The 22262-nt window shown below is 51.8% G+C and overlaps 6 protein-coding genes across 6 annotated transcripts; 3 read left to right on the top strand and 3 right to left on the bottom strand.

The window, feature by feature from the left end:
* Positions 1-5580: 5580 nt before the first annotated feature.
* On the top strand, positions 5581-6929 carry N7539_001324 (uncharacterized protein; the record flags this gene model as incomplete). Its single annotated transcript, XM_056930927.1, has 2 exons — positions 5581-6488; positions 6530-6929. 2 exons carry the CDS (start codon positions 5581-5583, stop codon positions 6927-6929), a joined length of 1308 nt encoding a protein of 435 aa, XP_056792958.1.
* Positions 6930-7865: 936 nt separating this feature from the next.
* N7539_001323 (putative UDP-glucose:glycoprotein glucosyltransferase) lies at positions 7866-12587 on the top strand (the record flags this gene model as incomplete). The annotated part of the gene is made up of 4 exons (XM_056930926.1): positions 7866-8014; positions 8124-8477; positions 8544-9381; positions 9447-12587. The coding sequence occupies 4 exons, from the start codon at positions 7866-7868 to the stop codon at positions 12585-12587; spliced, it is 4482 nt and encodes a 1493-aa protein (XP_056792957.1).
* A 604-nt stretch (positions 12588-13191) lies between these two features.
* N7539_001322 (MYB DNA-binding domain protein) lies at positions 13192-15011 on the bottom strand (the record flags this gene model as incomplete). The annotated part of the gene is made up of 2 exons (XM_056930925.1): positions 13192-14915; positions 14990-15011. The coding sequence occupies 2 exons, from the start codon at positions 15009-15011 to the stop codon at positions 13192-13194; spliced, it is 1746 nt and encodes a 581-aa protein (XP_056792956.1).
* A 1217-nt stretch (positions 15012-16228) lies between these two features.
* Positions 16229-17062, bottom strand: N7539_001321 (exosome non-catalytic core subunit RRP40; the record flags this gene model as incomplete). The annotated part of the gene is made up of 1 exon (XM_056930924.1): positions 16229-17062. One exon carries the CDS (start codon positions 17060-17062, stop codon positions 16229-16231), a length of 834 nt encoding a protein of 277 aa, XP_056792955.1.
* A 578-nt stretch (positions 17063-17640) lies between these two features.
* On the top strand, positions 17641-19528 carry N7539_001320 (ribosome-associated complex protein SSZ1; the record flags this gene model as incomplete). Its single annotated transcript, XM_056930923.1, has 4 exons — positions 17641-17739; positions 17805-17841; positions 17898-18796; positions 18863-19528. 4 exons carry the CDS (start codon positions 17641-17643, stop codon positions 19526-19528), a joined length of 1701 nt encoding a protein of 566 aa, XP_056792954.1.
* A 1160-nt stretch (positions 19529-20688) lies between these two features.
* On the bottom strand, positions 20689-21730 carry N7539_001319 (SUR7/PalI family protein; the record flags this gene model as incomplete). Its single annotated transcript, XM_056930922.1, has 4 exons — positions 20689-20944; positions 21013-21195; positions 21304-21601; positions 21718-21730. 4 exons carry the CDS (start codon positions 21728-21730, stop codon positions 20689-20691), a joined length of 750 nt encoding a protein of 249 aa, XP_056792953.1.
* Positions 21731-22262: the final 532 nt, after the last annotated feature.

The raw sequence follows: 22262 nt of genomic DNA, 5'->3' as shown, positions 1-22262 counted from the left end.
GGCGCATCACAACGCGATTAGCACTCGGGCTTCTATAGTAGTAGTGTGGGCTCGTCCCTTATGGCTGATCTCATAGTTCTAGACGCGAGCGAGTCGAAGCGGCCCGGCAGTTAGGGAGTCGGGACGCTAGTCCTGTGCCGATCGAAATCATCCTGGCCGACCACCTGCCTACTCTACTGTAGAAAGGCTGGCCGTTATGCGATGATCGCCATCTAGTAGTACGTAGATGATTCTTTATTGCCTCGATTGGGCAGTTCAGTTGCTGCACGCTCGAACTCATTATGTTCCGTATGTCTTAGATATGCGGCTTTCTGCACGTATTGGAAGATTAGACTAATGGAGATTGATAGAGCTTAAGATGAATGTGTGCACATGGAACTTGATTTCTGAGTCTGGTTGTCTTTGTGTAGAAAGTTGATGGGTCAGCAAGGCCTGGACTCCTTGACATCTCTGTGCGCGGACTGCGGACGGGTTGTTAGGCCTTTCTGCGGGTCTCTCGCCTCGGCTGAATGGGGAAGGTCGATGGGTTGTCTTGAAGGAACCGTTGGGCGTTGTTGTTGATTGTCCAGATGCCTCGCAGGTGTTGCCTTAGTGAAGTTGTTCCGGTACGTAAACGATTATCGCATGATCGGAGGAAAGAATGACCTCGAGCAACATATTATTAACGGTGCTACAGTGAAAGCATCAAGATCTCCATCTTGTCATGTCTGGTGTGTTCAGACTTCAGAGAGAACACTTGAGGCTCTCTAGGAAAATGCATGATAGCGGAGTTTGCGGGACGGTCGGACTAGCTGTCCCTGATAAAACGGCCTGTATGTCATTTCCATTTCCAAGACCCATCATTGGGTGGTAGACTGTTCGTAGCTCCATAGAGTGAACACTGAACAGAGTCTCAGTCAACAGACCAATGACCGAGTCGACGTATGGTCTTTTCCTGGAGGGGATAATCCAGACTAGTTCTACTGTCTCAGCGCCGAGAAAGCTTCTTGATCGACTTGGCGACAGTCAGCTGCTGTGTAAACAACAACATCGTCGAATGAGGTGAGAAATCCAATCTCCATAGCTGACGAGTCCACACGGGGAAAGTTCAGGATGCGGCACCGACAGGATGTCCGGATGCAGGTACCGGATACGACCAATGATGTTTGCGGCTTGAAGTTTGTACTTTATACACAAGTACTACTGTCCTAGTAGTTAACAGCTACCTACTTGGTATGCTGGGTAGCTGACTAGAACCAAAAAAATGAAAAAAAAGAAGGAAAAAGAAGGAAAAAGAAGGAAAAAGAAGGAAAAAGAATGAAAAAGAAGAAAAAGAAGAAAAAGAAGAAAAAGAAGAAGAAGAAGAAAAAGAAGAAAAAGAAGAAAACAGAAACTCCTACCCGAGAGGTCTGAGTACAACCATGAGGCTGAAGCTCGAACAGTTGGGACTTGGGACTTGGGACTTGGGACTTGGGACTTGGGACTTGGGACTTGGCAGTGTACCTGTGTACCTGAATCCTCGACGTGGGAGATTACGATTCACAAGCCGACCACTTTTCCACGGGTCGTGGGCGGGGGTCGATCGCGATGATTGAATGCGGACCATGGATGACAGGGCCCAACTGGGTTATTTGTTAGTTGACGTCAATGCCACTGGGGAAGCGGGAGGCTCAGTGTTCCATCTCACAGGCTGTTCGTCACTTCGTGCTGGACGTCACCCTTCCAGATGCGATTGATTACTCACATCTCCTCGGCTTCGGAAGCAGCAGTACGATTCCATCTCGGCAGACGGGAGTCGTACCAGCAAAGTTGGTCAATTCTCGAGCTCCGCAAGTGAGCATGAGCTGCGTGCGACAGGTCCAACGATTCCAATCTCGGATGTTTGGCATTCTCCAACGTACACCAACAGTAAAGTCATTTACATAGCTTGTACAGTATGTGCAATACAACATGTCGTCGCGTCGAAATGGTGATTACGTGGGCACGCCTCCACCGGGCGCAGCTCTAAGCAGAGTTGCCTCAGCCACCAGTCGGTCGCCGCATCCCTTTTCGGCCTTTCATCTATCCAAAGTTCCAACGTACCCGGTCTCCCACAACACTGCTACAGTGGCGTGCTACCACAAGACCAAGTACACGCACGGTTCAGTGCTGCTACCTCATGAAGCGAGGTCTTACTATGCGACTCGGATGTTGTTGGTGTCAGGACTCAGTAGATCTAGGTTCAGTAGGTAAGGTAGGGTAGAGAGGTAAGGTATGGCCTGATCTCAGGTCATTCTCACGGAATGGATCTGCCTGGCCAAGTGGACTGTGGACTGTGTCTTGAAGGCACTGCCCCAGTGTCCACTGCCCGGTAGTGCCAGTACTCAGGTACTATGCAACTGGAATGACTCTCGAGGTTCAAGCTTCAGGTCAACTCCGAAAATAACGCTCCATCTCATAGTGCGCGCCATTGACGAATGGTATTATGCCTCCAGGATCTGGCGAGAAAACCTGTCAGAACTTCAGAAGGGCTCGCGCAGGATTCATGGGAGACTTGCATGGCTCTGGACCCTTTTCTGCGAGGAGCCGGGGGGGGGGGGGGGGGGCAAAAATATTCAGAAGCTGATCTTCCGCCGGACGGGACTAATGCAATTACGCACCTCGAGGCTTCACGCATGTGCCCCGGGCATGAATCGGTTAGTGTTGTGTGTGTGTGAGCGCGCCCTTGGGCCCGATGAAGTTATGAAGAGGGGGGGACAGTGGACAGTGGACACTGACAGTAGACTTGACTGGGAATCGCAGAAGCGGATAGGGATGGAAAGGTGAAGAAGAATCCTCGTCGGACGGTAGATTTCTGAGGATGATCGTGACGATCAGGATTATCAGGATGATGATTCTTGACGGGCTTCTCCCAGGGGCGGCTGAGTGCGGTGGTGCCGGTGGATCCTCCCCAAAAGGCGACACATAACCGTCCTGACGGGACGAATCCCCGTCACTCTTGTGGACCTCGAGGAGATCTTCATCGTTGCAAAGTGGAGGTGAAGGAGAAGGAGGGGAAGATAGTTGGAAATGGATTCCGCTCTACCAGGATGGAGGATGGGGTATGACTATGAACTTATCGAGTATGAACTATGGAGAATGACGATGAGTATGGAGTCTCTGGACTATGGAGTATGGACTGAGTTTCGACTACTTCAACCACACACTGATCAATATGCAGACTACAGAGTCGGTGCATCATACAGTCCCGTGATCTTTGTGATAGTTCGCGGCCAAGTCCGCTCCTCGGCCCATCCGCACCGTAAGGGTGGTATGCATCACTGATGTCGGCTTTCGTTTGACTCCATCTCTGGTGGATGGTGATACGGCATGGGGGAGATCCATCTCGTCATGATGCAGTGTGAAGGAATCTTGACCATCGCGGATATGCGCATCGGACCCGCTGCATGATATGTCATATTCAAGGGACTTGGATCGCCAGAGTGCGTTGCAAGCAAACATCAGGTACAACCCCCACTACTACACCAAGAGCTCCGGAACGTAGGAACTGGTAGGACTAGGAAGTGACTTCCGTACTGTACTTTGAAGGATTGCGTCCGGCGTCAGACCATAGTACCCGTCGCATTTACGCGTTCAACTGATTGAGCAAAAGCACGATTGTCCTTTAGTAGTGCCAAGGGTGGGGCACCGTGGGCAGTAATCACTGACGTCCTTGGAAGGTGACTTGAACCAGTTGGGTACCCGATGAGACCTGTGAAACTACGGCATCATCCAGCCGCTCATCGAGTACCCCTCGAGTCGCCTGGACTTCCATCGGAGCCGCGGGGTCAGGAACCAGCAGCCGGGCGGGAGCCTGCTAGAGACAGTGGAGACGGGAGACTCTCTCTCTCGAGGAGTCGAGAGAGACTCTGGACTCTGGACTCTGGAGAGTCCAGAGTCCAGACTCCCGACTCAGTCCCCAAAAGGAATCAAAGGATCCCACACACGATGCACGGTTCAGGTCGACCACACGAACGGGCGCTCGACTGGGAAGGTAGTGGGGGACCGGAAAGGGAGGTCCATCGAGTTGGCCCATTTGCTTGCTCGACCCAAAATGAGGTCCCACGTCTCGCCCGTGAGACCCGCTCGAGAGTCTCGTCGGGTCGTGAGGGTGGAATACGCGGAAATGGGTGGAACCATCGGTGGACACTGGACAGGCTCCAGGACTGGCAAGACTCTGGGTCTATTATGTTCGTGTGGGATCACTGCCAGTGCCCACTGCCGAGTGACTCCAGTTATATAGCAAAAACGGTTCCCACGAAGGTCAGCAAGACATGCCATAGCCTGCGGCTTCTCTCTCCCTCACATTAGACCATCCGATCGACGGTTTCGCGTCCATTCCTTCTCTCGAGTTGTTCTCGCGCTCGGTACCTCGAACCTTTGGGGTACTACAGACCGACAGAGTACAGACCGACAGAGTACAGACCGACAGAGTACAGACCGACAGAGTACAGACCGACAGAGTACAGACTCACAGAGTACAGACTCACAGAGTACAGACTCACAGAGTACAGACTCACAGAGTACTTCTACTACTACTACTGTCCTCAGGTCCTGTGTTTGTTGACAACAATACACTCCCACCACACGACGTGTCGGCTCTTCCCGTCTTTCCATGCAACCCCGTCCCTGGTTCCAGTCTCTCGCTCTGCTGCAGGACTAAATCCACTGACCATTGCTGCGACCGTCCACCGTACCGCACATTTCTCCTCCGTCAACCTCCCGTGAGACGTGTCTTGCAACCCATCCACCATCGCCTCTCTTTTTCCTTTTCAGAAGCGCTTCCTCCCAAATCGACGACCGAGCTCTCCCATCAAGGGTGGCAATCGAGCATCTCTCCTGTCTCGTTGCCTCTTCTTTTTTAGTCTTTTGCCTTCCGGACTTTGTTCCTGCGGGTCCTCCCAAGAGCCCGGTCCTGCAGCCCGTCAGCTCCGAACAGCCAACCGGAACCCTCACCCACCTGCAGACCCCTCGCGTCTGCATCTCAGACAGATCGAAGAAAAAACTTCCCAGACACTCGCCAAACCATCACCTCCTCCCAAGAAGAAAAAAAAAAAACAACAACAAACAAAAGGGAAACAGAAAAAGCGAAAGAGGTGTCCACAATTGTATCGCCTCGGTCCTAATTTTCAGCCACGCTCAAAGGGCACGCGCACGCTGTGACGACGTCGGTGCTGGATGTCGCGGGTGGCATCAACCTGAAATCCTCCATTTTCTGATCCCCCCCCCCACACTGGCAAGCCTCCGGGGTCTTCGATCTTTTTTATCTTCCGCGCCTTTCCCACTCTCACTTGCGCTCCTGTCTGGGGGACTGTCTCACAACATCACCCTTCGGCCGATTTGAAACCCGTCCCAGCCTTTTCGAGTGGCTAAGTTGTTCGCTCTTGTTAAGTTCACTCTTGGAATCTTTGTGACCTTGTCGCCATCCGACCACTGGTTCTCGTCCTCTTAAAGAGTTGGTCGAGGTCACTGCTTGGACGGCAATAGACGGCCTGTTCCCTTTTTTTTTCCTTCATTCTTTCATCATCTTCTTCTTCTTGCATCGATCAAGTCCTGCTCTCCTTGTCCACAGTCACCATCACCATGTCCTCCCCTTCAACATCACAAAACCAGCCCGACGGCATGGCTCTGATCTGGATCTTCGACCATTGCTCGCGCTACCCGGGCTCCTACGAGATTCCCCTCCGGGACATGTACGCCCTCAATTGCCATCCGACAAAGTCCTTCGTCGGCGGCAGCAGCTCGCCCGAAACCGCCTTCAGCCCCCGCAACTCGACATCCACGCAGGCCTCAAACTCGTCGCAAGAGAGCACGGTGGACGCCGCAGCCGACTTCCGTTCCCAACTGATCCACCAGATCTCCCGCATGCCGTCGCAGCCATGCTCTCTCCCGCCGGCCTTCTTGACCTCCTTCCTCCGCCGGTGCTTCCCCAAGGACCTGGAACAAGTGGACTTCCCGCAAGGCTTGACCGCGTTGGACTATGCCCGAGATCTCGAAAATCGGTGGAAAAAGGAAATGTCGCTTGCCCTGCAGCGCCTGGGCGTCGAGCGCCAACATTTGGAGAAGCCAACCGAGTCCGACCTGGCCAAGAAGTACCCCGGGGTCATGACCTGGGTCGAATCCATTCTCGCCAAAGCTCGCGACCTCGAGGCGCTGTACACGCAGATCTACATTGGCCTGCGCCGCTGGATGATCGTCAACGAGATCCTGCTGGAGCCCCACAACAAGCACAATCACATTGCGCTGTTGAATACTCTCTACCCACCGGTATCGGCGGGGGCTGTGACGCCCACTCCCCAGCTGACCTACCAGCTCTTGAAATCACATCGCGACACCTTCTTCCGGCTGATCAACAAGGTCAGCACCCGTGGTACGGAGTCGGTGCAGCACTTGGTCCAACAGAGTGAAGTGGAGCAGGACACCAATTCCTGGTCCACCGTCTACAGTGTCTTGGACAAGTTCCTGACCCAGACCACCGAGCTCATTGACGAGTGCGTCTTGATCAACGAACCAGCACACTTCGACAAAGTAGAGGGCACCCCCGAACCCGCAAGGTTGACTCCGGCTGCAGTTTCGGTGCCGCTGTCCCCGAGGGCATGGGCAGCACCGAGTCGGTCGCCGAGGATGCTGGGGGCGAAAAGCCCCTTCCGCAGTTCCCTGTCTTGTCGGATAAAGATGTTGCTTCTGGCAAGGGCTCCATGCTGGAGCGACTTTCGCGCGAACTTCGCTCGTTGGGCCCTGCGGCCAAGCTCCGTAGCTTGCGCAAGATGAAGTCGACCGCGGCGTTGACTCGACCCAGCAGTCAGCAGAGCTCCAACTACAGCTCCTCAATCTTCGAGGTTTCCGAGGAGAAACGCGACCGCTTGATTCGCGATGCGTACACTCGGAAGAACTCTCAGTCGAACATGTCGACCTCCACTGGCAACCAATGATGGCGGTCCAGCCAGTCTCTACCTCTCTCCTCCTCCCTCACGCTCTTTCTCTTTCTCTCTCTCTCTCTCTCTCTCTCTCTCTCTCTCTCTCTCTCTCTCTCTCTCTCTTCTCTTCTTCTCTTTCCACCCTTCTCCGCCTCAACCACTCGGCGGAAAAAAAAACATCATCCTTACGCCCTCTCACTATTCTTTATCAACCTCTCTTTTGACTTTTCTTTGTTCACCTTGTCCCTGCTGTCTGTTTTTCAGTGGCGATCAAAAGCAAAGAATGGCCTGGCAAATTGCATATATGGGTGGCATCTTGGGAACAATTGCTATTTGGTTGTCTTTTTCGTTTTGAAAGATGACATGGAGTTTCGGGCGCATCACGAATGTGGCATGCATTACGGGAATCACAACGGCGGCGCTGTCTCGACCGTACTTTTAACGATGTTACGTGGTAACGAGGATCATACCAGATGAATCTTGGCTCATCTTGAATTGAAAATTTTTTTCCTTGAATGGTGTCTTTCTGAAAATGAGAACACAATACTCATTAAGCATTCAGTATGTAAACTTGTAAAGTAATCACATATTGCCTGTAATCTGTATGATTATACCTGGTCTTTACTCGGTCGCTCTCGTTCCTGAGGCCTCCACATGGGAGTAGTCCATCCTGCGAAACCTTGCATCATTTGCCGCGCGGCCTACCGTACAAGCTATCAGTGCGATAAGCGCGATAAGGAGATTGCTCCAAGTGTCCAGTTCGGAGTAGCTTCTCCGCGATTCCTCAGACCATAGATCAAGAAGCTGGTCAAACGGCTGAACAATGCTTTCATATGTTTTTCTGAGTGTATTTTGAATGAGAAACACGCATCATTGCCAGGATACCATACCCGGGTACCGTCACTCCGGGCATTGCCCTCTTCCAGCTGGCCGCTGCCTATCATCTAGAGGATGAAACCCTCAACAAAATCGCGAGCCTCATGGCATTGGCTTGCTACACTCGGGACTGTTCTCCCGCTTTGCTTGGCCCAAGCGAACCCCGAAGTCAATGTAGCATTGCAGGCCTCTTTTGATTCCTCGCCTTATCTTGTTGAATTGCTGTAAGTGAAAGGTTCCATAACAATACGAGTCGAAACCTATTCGCGGCCGAAGAACGCTGTTCGGGTCATCGTGCAATTGATGCTAATAATTGGATTCTCGTTGGCTTAGTGAGACTGCTGCCGAGGAGAATAAAACCTCCTACTTTCCCCTACTCGATCGAATTGCAGATGGCGCCTTCGAGGAAGCTGTTTCCGAAAAGGAGTTATACGATCGCTTCTTGCAGGTCATTCATGAAGATGGACATCTCCGGACCCCCGAGAGTCTCTCGTCATTCAAGCTATCGATGGCCATTCGATCATCTGCTCCTCGGATTCAGGCCCACTACCAATACTATAATACGTCGGTCCAGCAGTCGTTGATGGTGGCGCAGGATGCAGCTTGTCCGGTTTGGGTTCATCTCAATGGCAAACAATATTGCTCGTCTCTGATGGAGCGCGCGCAGCAAGATGTTAACGGTGACTCGTAAGCCATTTTTGTTTTTCAGGGGTTTGAAAAGGTGGCTCTTACCAACTGAATTTGGGTGTTTAGGGACCCGAAGGACCTTCCTTTCGATCGTGTCTTTGGCGATGAGTCGCTTCCACCTGCCGTTCTTTACGCGGATATTTCCGCACCGACGTTCAAGGAGTTCCATGAGAAGATAAGCGAAATGGCGAGACAGGGTGATGTTTCGTACCGTGTTCGCTATCGCCCACCTCAGCACTGGGTCTCACGACCTCTGTTTGTATCTGGATATGGTGTGGAACTTGCTTTGAAACGTACAGACTACATTGTCATTGATGACAGAGACGCGGAGCGACTGAGTGGTTCCAACAGCGATAATGCCGAGAAAAGCTCGGGAGAGCTGAAAGAGGATGCCACAGATACCCTTCGTCCCCTGTCTGCCTCAGAGCTCTCACGCCTGGGCCTGAACACTGCAAGCTACGTAATGGATAGTGAGAATCCTCTTGAAACACTGCTCAGGTTATCCCAAGACTTCCCCAAATATTCCACAGCAATCGCAGCGCATAATGCCTCGGAAGAATTGCGTCAAGAAATCCATATCAACCGGGGCCGTATGATCCCAGCTGGGTACAATGTCATGTGGATCAATGGCATGCAGATCGATGAAAGGCAGATTGACGCCTTCTCTTTGCTTGAGGTTCTCCGTCGTGAGAGAAAATTGATTGAAAAATTCCGCAGTTTGGGACTATCTGCTCAGGAGACCGTCAAGCTTCTGTCGCACAAAGCTTTGGCAGAGTCACAGGCCGAGGACCAATCTCCTCGTTATGACTATCGAGACACCACAGAAGGTAAAGATGTCATTCTATGGTTGAACGACCTGGAACATGATTCGCGTTATGAGACTTGGTCTAGCGCTCTTGATGGGGTAAGAGCTCCTCTGTTCCTGTTACAGTACCGATGGAAGAAAGAAGTATTGATAACCTGAAATAGTACATCGCGAATACCTACCCGGGGCAACTACCTCGAGTCCGCCGTGACCTGCATAACGTCGTGTTCCCGGTTGACTTGTCCGTTCCGGAAGACGTACTTCTTGTCGTGAACCAAGTTCAGACCTTCATCAAGCGCCTGATTCCTATCCGGTTTGGCCTGGTACCGACCGCCTCATCTCCAAACGCCGTCTCTCAACTAAAGGTCGCGCACTATCTTTACGACACTTTTGGAGTGGAAGCATTCCTTCACTACTTGCAGGAGATGGCCGCAGCAGGCAAATCTGGAAAAGCTCTCAAAGGCCCCTTCAACACAGCTACGAAGGAACGGAAGCCAATCTTAGAGAAGCAGACACTGTCTTTCGACAGAGTTATGAAGAGTGAAATCTACGAGTCTGCGACGAAGCGTAGCTCTGACTATCAGCGGAGGCTGGGACTTGTTGGGTCTAACCCTCCCCTCCTCGTCAATGGTGTTCCTGTTTCTCGGGAAGGCAATTGGATGCAGGAGCTGAGTATGCTGATTAGTAGAGATTTGAAGATAGTTCAGCAAGGCATTGCTCAGGGTATTTTGACTGATGATGCTTCACTGCCTGAGTACATCCTCACTGGCGCTTTCGAGAGGCGGAACACTATGATCATGCCCGAAGATCCCAAAAGCGTCCGAATCGTGGACCTTGCAACGATATTTGGTACTGATCCAGCAACATCGGCAATATTCCCCCGGATTCCAACTGCTGAAGGAATTCAGGGTGGCGTACATGTCATTGTCGTTGGCGATTTCGAAACAGAGTCCGGGCTGAAGCTTCTTACCGACGCGCTGGCCTTCCGAAATGAGAATGAAGAGATCGAGTTGTTGCTGGTGCACAACTCTGCAAGCCAGAGCGAACAGCTTTCGTCGCCATTCAACGGACTTCAAGCGTCTCTCTCCAAGGCAAACGACATCGATCACTTGCTGGATCTTCTTGCCTTCACAGAGACTGCACAGTCGCCTGCGGAAGACGTACTAGAAGTCCTTGGAGCTCATCGACTGCTCGCCAAAGCGCTGGGCTTCGAACCGGGAACCGAAGGACTCATCGTGAACGGCAGAGCTGTCGGTCCCATACCAGTGGATGATCAGCTCAGCGTCAAAGAGCTCCATCAACTTGTCAGTTACGAGCGATCGAAACGCATCGAACCTGTCATCGAAGCCTCTCTGTCACTTGGTTTGGATAAAAAGCTCACCGAGGCAATCGATATCGCCAAGCTGACTTCTATGGCTGCACTCTCGGCCATCTCAAACGTACCGGCAGGTATCTTTGAGAGCGTGCCTGACTTCCGCATGAATGTCGCAGACAAGTGGATGACTGAGCATTCCATTATCACTGTCTCTAATTCCGATGACCCGGCGATCAATGTGGGTGTAGTTGTTGACCCGGCGTCCGAGACGGCTCAGAAATGGCTGCCGATTCTGCGAGTGCTGTCTGAATTGGCTGGTGTTCAGATGAAGATTTTCTTGAACCCCAAAGACGAACTCAAGGAGCTGCCTATCAAGCGATTCTACCGCTATGTCTTGGACTCTGAGCCGTCCTTCACAGGCGAGGGAGCGCTCGTGTGCCCTGGGGCCTCCTTCAAGGGCACACCGGTCGATGCGCTGTTGACTCTGGGTATGGATGTTCCCTCGTCCTGGCTAGTGGCACCTAAGGAGTCTATATATGACCCGGATAATATTAAACTCAGCACCCTGAAGCCTGGATCCAACGTCGATGCAATATACGCTTTGGAGCACATTCTGATTGAAGGTCACTCTCGCGACACGACCACCGAGTCTCCACCCCGAGGAGTACAGCTTGTTCTGGGCACAGAAAACGACCCTCACTTTGCAGACACCATCATCATGGCCAATCTTGGATACTTCCAGTTCAAGGCTCAACCGGGTGTGTGGCAGATCAATCTCAAGCCTGGTCGTAGTGACAAGATCTTCAAGATTGATAGCGTGGGTGGTCTTGGCCACAGACCCCAACCCGGGGACGAGGTCAACGAGGTGACCCTGCTCTCTTTCCAAGGACTTACTCTGTTCCCGCGTCTTTCTCGAAAGCCCGGCCATGAGGACGACGACGTGCTTGAAACTGGGCCCCAGCCGGGTTCTACTCGCGACTACCTTTCCAAGGGTCTGAACTTTGCATCTGGCGTGCTGTCGAGCGTTGGGGTCGGATCCAAGTCGGAGGAGAAACACGCTGATATCAACATCTTCTCCGTCGCCAGTGGTCATCTGTATGAGCGCATGCTCAATATCATGATGGTCTCTGTGATGCGACATACCAAACACACCGTCAAATTCTGGTTCATTGAACAATTCCTCTCGCCTTCTTTCCGTGCATTCCTCCCGCATCTCGCCGAAGAATACGGCTTCACCTACGAAATGGTCACCTACAAGTGGCCGCACTGGCTACGTCCGCAAAAGGAAAAACAACGCGAGATCTGGGGCTACAAGATGCTCTTCCTCGACGTTCTGTTCCCCTTGTCTCTGGACAAAGTCATCTTTGTCGACGCCGACCAAATCGTCCGCACAGACATGTACGAGCTCGTCACGCACGATCTCGAAGGCGCACCTTACGGCTTCACCCCCATGGGCGACTCCCGCACAGAAATGGAGGGCTTCCGCTTCTGGAAGCAAGGCTACTGGAGCACTTTCCTACGAGGCAAGCCTTACCATATCTCCGCTCTGTATGTAGTCGATCTCAATCGATTCCGGGCTCTCGCTGCCGGTGATCGTCTCCGCGGACAATACCAGATGCTTTCCGCCGATCCCAACAGCCTGAGTAACCTTGACCAAGACCTTCCCAACCACATGCAGCATCATATCCCCATTCACAGCCTGCCGCAGGAGTGGCTGTGGTGTGAAACGTGGTGCTCCGATGAGGACCTGGCCACTGCTCGGACGATTGACCTCTGCAACAATCCCATGACCAAGGAGCCCAAGTTGGCTCGGGCCAGGAGACAGGTGCCAGAGTGGACTGTGTACGATGATGAGATCGCGGCGTTGGCGAAGCGCGTCGCTACTGAGCAGGTCGGATTTGTTCAGACGGGGGAAGACGCTGCGCAAAAAGTGGTGATGGGAGATCAGGAGGAGCAGAGTGGGGAAAACACCCGCAAAGATGAACTGTAGATCCAGACTCGCCTTTTATCAGCACAGCATGTTCGAGAAGTGACTAGCACCTGCCCCTTACAGCCTGTATATGAGGTGGTTCGGTCCAAATTTTGTGACTTGGTGCTGTAACAAGCTTGTCTTTATCATCATCGAGCAACTCTTCAGTTTCTTTAAGGTGTGTTCCCATCGTGCAGTGGACGAGTCATGACCAATAGCCCATGCATAGTCTTCAGTTCTGTAATTATCTTTCTGGTCAACTTTCTGGCGTGAAAATGCAGGACCCAGTGACAACGGCTCTAAAGTCTACGACTCTATTTAACTACTAAGCGTGCTTCATTGACCAGACAATGTCGCCAACTGGTGAATTGATTGGGTCGGTAATTCTCTACTTCGCTTCTGCAAAGGTAAGCTTGAAAACTCACCACATGACTCGATGAGCGGGAAGCATCAAGCTCTGAACTGTTCCAGATGTCTGCTCGTTCGGGTGATCTGAACAAAGCTTGAAGGCGATGATTCTTATTTCTCAATAGACCGGAATGGGATGCTGCCAGACATGACGTGAACGAGGCTATTCATGTTCAATCACACGCCAACGTCCTCGTACTTGAATTTGCCGAGCCGACTATTTGGTCTTTTTCTCCTTCTTGGATTTCTTGCTTGATGACGCGACCAATTCTGCATCATTCATCTCCGACTTGCGGTGCTTTTTATCTTTGCGCTTTTTTTGATGTGGCGTGGACGGATCATCGTTCTGATTACCGTCACTATCGCTTTCATGAGGAGCTTGGATTTCCGCTGCAGTCTCTAGCTTCTTGCGCTCTTTCTCTTCCTTCTTCCTGCGTTTCTTTTCCTTTTTCTCCTCTCGTAATCTCTGCTTTTCAGCCGCCACGCTCTCGGAGACCTCGTGGGAGGGAGTCGCAGGTTCCATTGCTGCAAACTCTTCAGTGAAGACATTGGTCTGCTTCGGCGAGGTTTGTTCCGCGCCAGGTACGCCATTTGCCTCGCTAATGCTCAGACTGACTGACGGCTGTGGTCCGGGAGCTTGATCTAGTTGCGAAAGAAGAAGTCTTTCTTCTTCATTGGTAAGTTCAAGTTTGGGGAGATGTGCCGGGGTTGAACTAGGGATGCGAGAACCCTCTTCCTCTTCGCTATCACTGTTCACAAAATCCTCTGATTTTGGGGCTGTGCTCCTCTCGCGCGATGAGTTGCCGTTGTACCGCTGCCATCTCCTGGCTGACTCGCTGGGGTCGAAATCGGCGTCAGGATCGACGGTTTCGCGTAGGGTCTTGATGGTCTTGGCAATCTTTCGCCATTTATCGGCGCATTGTTGACGGGTCCGCGTATTTTCCATGCCGTTGCTGATGGACCCCCAAGAGATGGATTTCAAGTCCATTTCCCAGATATCCTTGCCTGCCTTTTCGGGATCTGCAGAAGACTCTATGAGAATCTTTCGGTATTCCTCCAATGAGTTGATAAATGCGACAAGTTCAGCCTCACTCCAAGCGCCGGTCAATTTGGTCGCCCGATATTGTAGGCGATTTTTCCAACGCTGCGTCACGTCATCGTCGCTGCGGCCGAGGATCTTCGCAATGAGCGCGTATTTGGGCCCGTGGTGAGCATGAAGCCGAACAAGCTCATCGTCCTGCTCGGGAGTCCATACGTGGGCCTTTTGCGTAGTATCTTGGAAATGACGGCGCATGAATCGATAGACAGAACGACGATCTCGGTCAGGAATCAGATCGTATATCTCATTCCAGAACTCATTCTTGGTTTGCACTTGCGTCGGCAGAGGCCACTCCTCTCCACCGCGCTCTGAGTGCTGAATCATGGCATCGAAGAGACGTCCTTGAACACCGTGAGTGTTGCAGAATCTGATTTTGAATTGTTCCAATGCTTTGACTTCGTCCTCGGCGAAAAATCCAACCTTTTGCTGGTTTCTACCTCCGATCCGGGGCCCTCTTGCCTTTTTCGGTTGCCCATCGTTGCTTTTCGCATCGGAGGTTGGATCCGGGGAAGCCTCGGAGGTAGAAGCCCTTCGAGATTTGCTCTTCTCCCCGCTCTCATCTTGTACTTGATCTTGAGTTTCTTCTATTTCAAGCTCCTCGGCTTCGACCTTCGAAGGCAATTCGATCTCGGATTCTCGACGCGACTTTTTGCTTTTGCTTGGTTGACCTGATTGTGAGTCTCGCTTTCGCTTCGAGGGCCGTGCTTGGCCATCTTCGGGCGCCGAGTCCTCAATTGCGCCATTCTTCGCGGGTGTGATTGTTGGTGTGAGGTTTCCATTCTTCGGAGACCTCTTCTTTTTAATTTTGAGGGCCGTAGTAGGACGGATGGGGAATTCCGAGGCTGTAATGTGTTAGAAAAGCTTCGACAAGACAAAATATAGTTGAAAAGGGGGTTGAATTGCTCGCTCTGCATACTTGGGCTCTCGGGGACCTCCATCTTGGGAACTTGTGGTCGCAAAACATTCAATGCATTCCTCCCGTGGGGAAATTTGAAGTCTCCAAAAATTATTGCGAGCGAACGGAAAGTATTCGGCAGAAAGATTTACCGCTACTATGACCGCTTTCCGAAGAGTCAGGCATGGCTAACTAACTAGTCGGTTTACTCGCTTCAACTGTCTTCTGGCTAAGCCTTTAGGAATGCTTACCATTCGAAGCCTCGTCGGGAAGCCGTAGAGTACGATATCAGGGGCCACGAGTCTGTGATGCCATGTCTCGAATGGGACTTGTTGCTGTGAAATCACGCTTGTTGCCGTTCAAGCCAGAGTCCAGGAGGGCGTGCTCTTCATGCGCTTCGGCTGAGGCTCTTCCCCACAATGTTTCCTGAACTAGAGGTAATATAATAGGTAACGTTTACTTCCATCTGACAGACAGAAAGTCCGACTGTTGAATATCCATAAGAATGCCTGGAAACTATACGAGAGCTCAGCATCTTGAATACGATGGTACCTATGTCAAGTCCGAAACAGACGAGGGAAATGCCCGGTTGCGCCCTCCATGAACAGCAGTCGACTGCTTTAAATTGTCTTATTTCAGAAATGATGACACGAATCTTCTGCCTGGTGCAAGAACAGCTTCCAAGCACCGTTTCGTCACATTGTAAATCTATATTTGATTCTACTATTCCAAGCAGAAAGGAAATCACTCAGTTGCTTAGGCTGTCTTCCGAAAAGCCCTATATAAGCGCACCAGATCACATTGCGCTCTACACGGATGCTCAATCAGACCCAGCAACTAACAGGATGAAAATATCCAATCGTCGCGAGCTCCTCTTTACCACCTTCATTTGCACATCGACTTCGTGGACTGTAATTGCCACACCCACGGACCTCGGAGTGGCTAAGCAAGTCCCTACCGAATCACGATTGATTCGGCGATGTCGATGATCCCGTCGCTTGTATGCATGTACATGATCGACTGAACAGCGCGAAAGTGGAAGGGCTTTAGCAGGAGTTCCCGGGTCTTGCAGAGCTCCACCGCGTGTAACCCCATTTACGCATTTACTAAATCGATGGAGAGTGAGTTTGCGTGGAAAAGGCAAAGTCGTGACGCATGGAAACAAGCTACATATGCAAGTGGTGTATATACATTGAATGAGAAGCCCACAGGATGAAAAATGCCGGTACTCCTTGGAAAAATGCAGACGTTTGGTACTGATCATGATACAAGCTTCATCTCGCGCAAGATTCTCGTGACAAACTTCTTCTGATCAGTAGGACCAAGACCTTTCTCATCCACGGTTTGCAGGCAGCGCCCAATCGCAATCGTGGCTTTAACTGCGCTTTCTCCAGCATTCGAGCAGTCGATCCAGACTTTGCCATTGCGGCCGACAGCAATCTCGAATCCTCCAAGGCTTTCAAGCTTCTTTCCCAGCTCAGAGAGAACCACGAGTCCGTCAATTGACTCACTCTGTTCAGACGATGAGGAGCTTGCTCGGAGTAGGCGAGCAGCCATACCCGTGGACACATCGAAGACCATGCCGCCATTCAGTGGACCCAGCCCACCAGGCTCCGATTTGCCAGTGGCTGGGTTGACACAAGTGAGCTCGACTTCTGCACCCGCACCGAGTCCAATAGACAAAACACGGGCATAAACAAGGTCGCCTTGCCTGAGCATGGGCCTTGTTTTCTTCGAAGCACCCTCAAATGAGAGCTGACCCAAAAGAGCGTGTGCCGTATGAGGGGTCACCATGCAGTGAAAGTAGTCAACGCTGGAGTGGTGGATTTGCGCGATGATGAGGTCGTTGACAGTGGGGATGTATCGGCGATTGGGGAACGAAAGAAGCGAGACAGTGTTGCGCTTGACATCAGTGGTCAGAATGCCAGCTTGGGTCGCTGCCAAGACATGTTGGCTTTGAGTGTTTTGAGAAGTTGACGATGGTTGTGACAGAAGTCGAAGGCCTGGGCCTAATTTGAGAGGATTCGACTTGTTGCTTGGCAAATGACGGGTGGGCACTTCATCACCCGGGAGCAGTACAAGAGGCGACGCCATGTTGCGAGATGATATATGCGATATTTGTGACTTTGATGAATTCGGCGAAGGGAATGGGCACCGAAGTTTAGAAGAAGAGGGCGCAATGGACGATGCGATCGAGGTATCCAGGCTGCTTTCGCGGCGCAAAAAAAAGCAGAGCACGGTTATCTGGCTATCTTCACGTGATCTGTACCTGAAGAGCAGAGTGAAGCTCTGCTTGTGAGACTAATATCAAACTTCGAAAATGAGCGTTGAGAAGTTGCTTCCACGAATACTTGATTTGCTATTTAATTCCAAACCGCTACATACTTCATTGGCCACGGAGAGATGATCGACCAACATCGCTGTCAAATGGTCCCAGTACTTACAAGAAAAGGCGGCGAGTGAATGCTTCGACTGTAGACCGCGCCACCGTCTTATCGATAAGCACTAGCCACAGTCCCCCGAAAATCTTCAGATTTTTCGATTCAGATCTCCCCCTCCATCGATAACATAACCATCCGTCGGTCACTCTCTGACTTTTTTTTCTGCACACTCTGTGAAGCAGACCTTTTCCTTGTCAATTCAAATATAAGGAACATATAACACCTGTAAAAATGGGTGACGCAGTCAACAGCACCTCCGCTGAGACGGAGCGCTACGCTATCGGTATCTCCTTTGGCAATTCGTGCAGTTCAATTGCCCGCATCTCACCTGTACGTGTCGCTTGATGGCAATGATGCATACTTGGATTCGATATGACTACTAACACATTCCAAAGGAGGGCAAGGCCGAGGTCATTGCTAACGAGGAGGGAGGTAAGTGTTGGAAAGTCACCACAAACCAGCTTCTTTGGCTAACTTGATCCGCAAAGATCGTCAAATTCCCAGCATCCTCTCTTACATCGATGGCGAGGAGTACCACGGTACTCAGGCCAAGGCTCAGCTTGTCCGTAACTCCAAGAACACCGTCGCATACTTCCGCGATTATTTGGGCAAGGACTTCAAGTCAATCGATCCTACCCCATGCCACCAATCCGCCCACCCTCAGCAGCAGGACTCTACCGTTGCTTTCACAATCCGTGACACCGCCAGCGAGGACCCAAACACAGTCACCGTCTCCGAGATCACTACCCGTCACTTGCGTCGCTTGAAGCAGTCTGCCACCGACTTCCTCGGAAAGGAGGTCAACGCTGCTGTTATCACCGTCCCCACCAACTTCAGCGATGCTCAGCGTGAGGCTCTTACCGCTGCTGCTAAGGCTGCCGGTCTTGAGGTTCTCCAGCTCATTGCCGAGCCCGTCGCTGCGGCTATGGCTTACGACGCCCGCCCCGAGGCCACTGTCACCGACAAGCTTGTCGTTGTGGCTGACTTGGGTGGTACCCGCTCTGACGTTGCTGTGCTTGCCTGCCGCGGTGGCATGTACACCATCCTGGCCACCGCTCATGACTACGAGCTTGGCGGTGCCTCCTTGGACCAGGTCGTCATTGACCACTTTGCCAAGGAGTTCATGAAGAAGCACAAGGCCGACCCCCGTGAGGATGCTCGCGGTTTGGCCAAGCTGAAGCTTGAGGGTGAGGGTACCCGCAAGGCTTTGAGTCTCAGCGCCAATGCTCAGTTGAGCATTGAATCCCTCGTGAACGGTATCGACTACGGTTCCACCATCAACCGCACTCGTTTCGAGCTGCTCTCTGGCAAGGTCTTTGCTCAGTTCACTGGTTTGATTGAGCAGGTTGTCAAGAAGGCCGAGCTCGACGTCCTTGACATTGATGAGGTATGACTGTACCCCAATTTCTAACAGTTCCCTTTCATCTTGGAGTCCATCTAACAATTTTTCCAGGTCATCTTCTCTGGTGGTGCATCCCACACCCCCAAGATCGCCCAACTGGCCGCCAACATCTTCCCCGAGAAGACTACCATCTTGGCCCCCTCCACCTCCACCTCCGCCATCAACCCCTCCGAGCTGGCCGCTCGTGGTGCTGCCTTCCAGGCTTCTCTTATCCAGGAGTTTGACACTGAGGATATTGAGCAGTCCATCCACCCCATGGTCACCGTCACTCCTCACCTGAGCAAGGCCATTGGTGTTGAGTTCACCTCCAACAACGAGACCAGCTTCCAGCCTCTCCTCAACGCGGAGACTGCTCTTCCCGCTCGTCGTATTGCCCAGTACAGCGCCCCCACGGAGGGTGGTGATGTTCTGGTCCGTGTCTGCGAGGGTAGCCGCGAGATCAAGGTCACCAAGCCTGAGCCCAAGGCCAAGGAGGAGAAGGCCGCGGCTGATGAGGATGACTCTGACTTTGACTCTGACGATGATGAGGAGGATGAGACACGCGAGATTGTGTGGAAGACCGAGAAGCCCGTCGCCGAGCTTGCCGTCAAGGGTGTCAAGGCTGGCGCCAAGGTCGAGGTCATGGTTCACGTCAACCCCGACCTGGGTCTCCAGATCTCTGTGCGTGAGGTCGGTGGTTCTACCGCTGTGCGTGGTGCCATCAACGGCTCCGCCTAGGTCATTTTTCTATAAAAGCGATCCCCTTATGGCGTGATGATGCATGCATGATTGATATAGAGGCCGTGCTTTTTTTTTCCTGTTCATTTTTCTATCCCCACCCCCTCCGCCATCACGTTGGCCTCAGATGAGACTGTACTGCGCCATGCCTGGTTGATCTTTCTCCCTTGATGTTTATAGACCATCAGCTAGATATGGAATGAAGTATGTTCAAAAGTCCACCCGTGCAAGATTGTCTCTCAAAAGAGGATGTTCTTCGTAAAGCAGGGGTCAGTCCTCTAGTTTAGGGGTTCTCATCAAGTATCGCCGGGGAAAGGAAATTGCATATGTTCTCAAAAAGTGCATTCCCTGTTTTCTAGACCTTTTTCATTATTCGTTTAACACCAGCAGTGCATCCAATCGCCAAACGAAATTGCAACGAAAGTGGACTCGCAGCACGTCCAGCACGACACCCGCTGTACTCCATCCGTGTTCGGCTTCCCTCCCACAGGCATTAGGACGCCAGGATATACTCATTTGACTTGGACGAATCCGAACGGACCCGGTCAGACTGATCATGTTCAGTGAGAGATGCGCCAGGTACGCTCCTCGGATTTTGGGCAGTTTCTTTTGGTGGTGGTTTGATAAGATATCATGATTTATAAATCTCAATCCATTCAAAGAATAAAAATTTATATTACACATATTAATTAAGAGCTTGGGGAACCATAAGACCCCCGTCCATCAACTGGTCGCACATGTCGTGTGGAAACATGGCGCAAGGGAGGAAGGCCAGGCAAGGGGAAGAGAAGAGGTCCAAGTACGACGCATAACGCAGGGTGTAACGCAAATCATGTCCTGGGTTAGCAAAACCTGGAACACCGGGAAACTTGGTAAAGATCGTGATAATAAATCGTAACAGCATTCAATGAGGGTCGTTGGAGAGATTGAAAGGCCTTTATTACCGGGTCCTTCGTGCTTAGACCAAGGTGCAAATAGCAAAAGGCGAGCGCACGGTTTCCGGTAGGAAAAGCAGGTAAGAAGAAGCGAGTGGTATGAAGTGCCAAGAGGATGAGTACCACCTTGGCGTTGCTCATAGCTCACCTTTCTCACGGAACGAACTCGTAGTGGCATCAGGTTTTAGCCGCAACACATTGACCCATGGGAGTGACGCGGCTTGCTTAGGCAAAGGAGGACTCTTCCTTCTTCTGGCTTCGAAGGCTGTTGGAGCGAGCGGAGAAGAAGCCTCGACGACGCTCAGTGCGCCCACTGTAGCCACTGCGGTCCTTGCGGCCGACAGCACCACCAGCGCAGTACATCATGCAGGCGATGAAGAGGCAGGCTGTAGCAGTCCACATGAAAGCAAAAGCCTTGACACCGACCTTGGCGTTCTGACCGTTGGATTGGAAAGCATTACGACCTTGAACATAGGCAGCGCTATCATGACTGGTTAGCTTGTGACTTTTCCAATCTGGCGGGGGAGGTAATCTAGGGTCAAAACGTACGTCATCAAGCTCGTGGTGATGGTCTGGAAGGTAAGACCGAGCCACGCGAGGAGTCCAGACAGGTAGCTGCCAATGCGAGTGCACATGGCCAGCAGGCCGGTGAAGAGCGAGATAACGGTGAAGAACAGGCCAATGAGGATGAAGGGAAACATGAAGCGAGTCATGAGATAGTAGTGCTTAGTTCTGCGAGTTTCATCTGTTAGAAATTGCGAACTCAAGAGTGAGGATCGTGACGACCTTGAGCCACGGACCTGGCGCAAGGATCACTTGATCTTCTGAGGGATCACATACCCGATGAATTGGCCGGGCACATTTTGCTCGGTGCCAAAGTTATTCGAATTGGGAGGATCCAAGGGGAAGTCCGGGTGCACGGCACCGCACAAGTTGTGGCCATTGTTGTCGACACCACAGACGTTCCAGAAGGTCCAACGAGAAGTGGTCGGGGCTCCGGGAATATTGCCCGTATCCGCCTGGAGGAAGTAGATTTGGTTCAAGGGCGTGTGGTTGTTAACCCCTCCTAGGAAGGTGAGGAAAATGAGCACAATCGAGCCGGCTGTGAAGAACAGACCGAGCAAGCCCAGTGTAGCCCCTATAAGTCATGAACGAATGAGCCAATCAATTCCCCCACCTGAGAGAGCGAACGAAGAATAAAGTCGTTCCACAGGTCCGCAGGCAATCAGTTCCGGTAGATGGGTTGACACTTACTGCTGAGAAGCATGATGTATGTCGAGGTGTCGAGTTCTTGCGATTAGAGGCTGTCGAGCAAAAAGTAGGCTGTGTTCGTCAGAGAAGGGGGCTGGACGTGCGGCACAGAGCTTATATGTGTTTTCCAAGCGAGGGCTTGAAGTATTGGCTGGTGATTGATGCCCAAAGATTCAAAAGGCTTTCCAGAGATCGGTACCGAGGGTGGTAGACCACACAGTTGCGACTACGTCGGAGAGATGGTATGGGCTAGAAGGAGAATTGTGGAAAAGTGGAAGTTGGGGATTGAGGGGTGAAAGGTCTGCCTATATTTCTGCTATCCTCATGCAGTAATGGTCTTGTGGTCCGGAGCTATCCGACATTGGATTTATGATCTCAGTTCTCCCTCGTCCCATCATTACGCTGTGATGCTGGATGGCGCGGTGTTCGCATCATCGGCAGCTTCAAAAGATCGCGCGGATCATGGCGTCATGGTTGCACATGGCCCCACCTATGGGGCTCCCATCCCCAATTGGATGTGAGCTCTGACCCACCTTGACGGCGCCGAT

Source organism: Penicillium diatomitis, assembly GCF_028827545.1.
Source record: "Penicillium diatomitis strain IBT 30728 chromosome Unknown utg000002l_segment0_segment0, whole genome shotgun sequence".
NCBI classification, from domain to species: domain Eukaryota; kingdom Fungi; phylum Ascomycota; class Eurotiomycetes; order Eurotiales; family Aspergillaceae; genus Penicillium; species Penicillium diatomitis.
The sequence above is the reverse complement of the archived record's forward strand: the minus strand, read 5'-3'. Positions and strand labels throughout refer to the sequence as shown.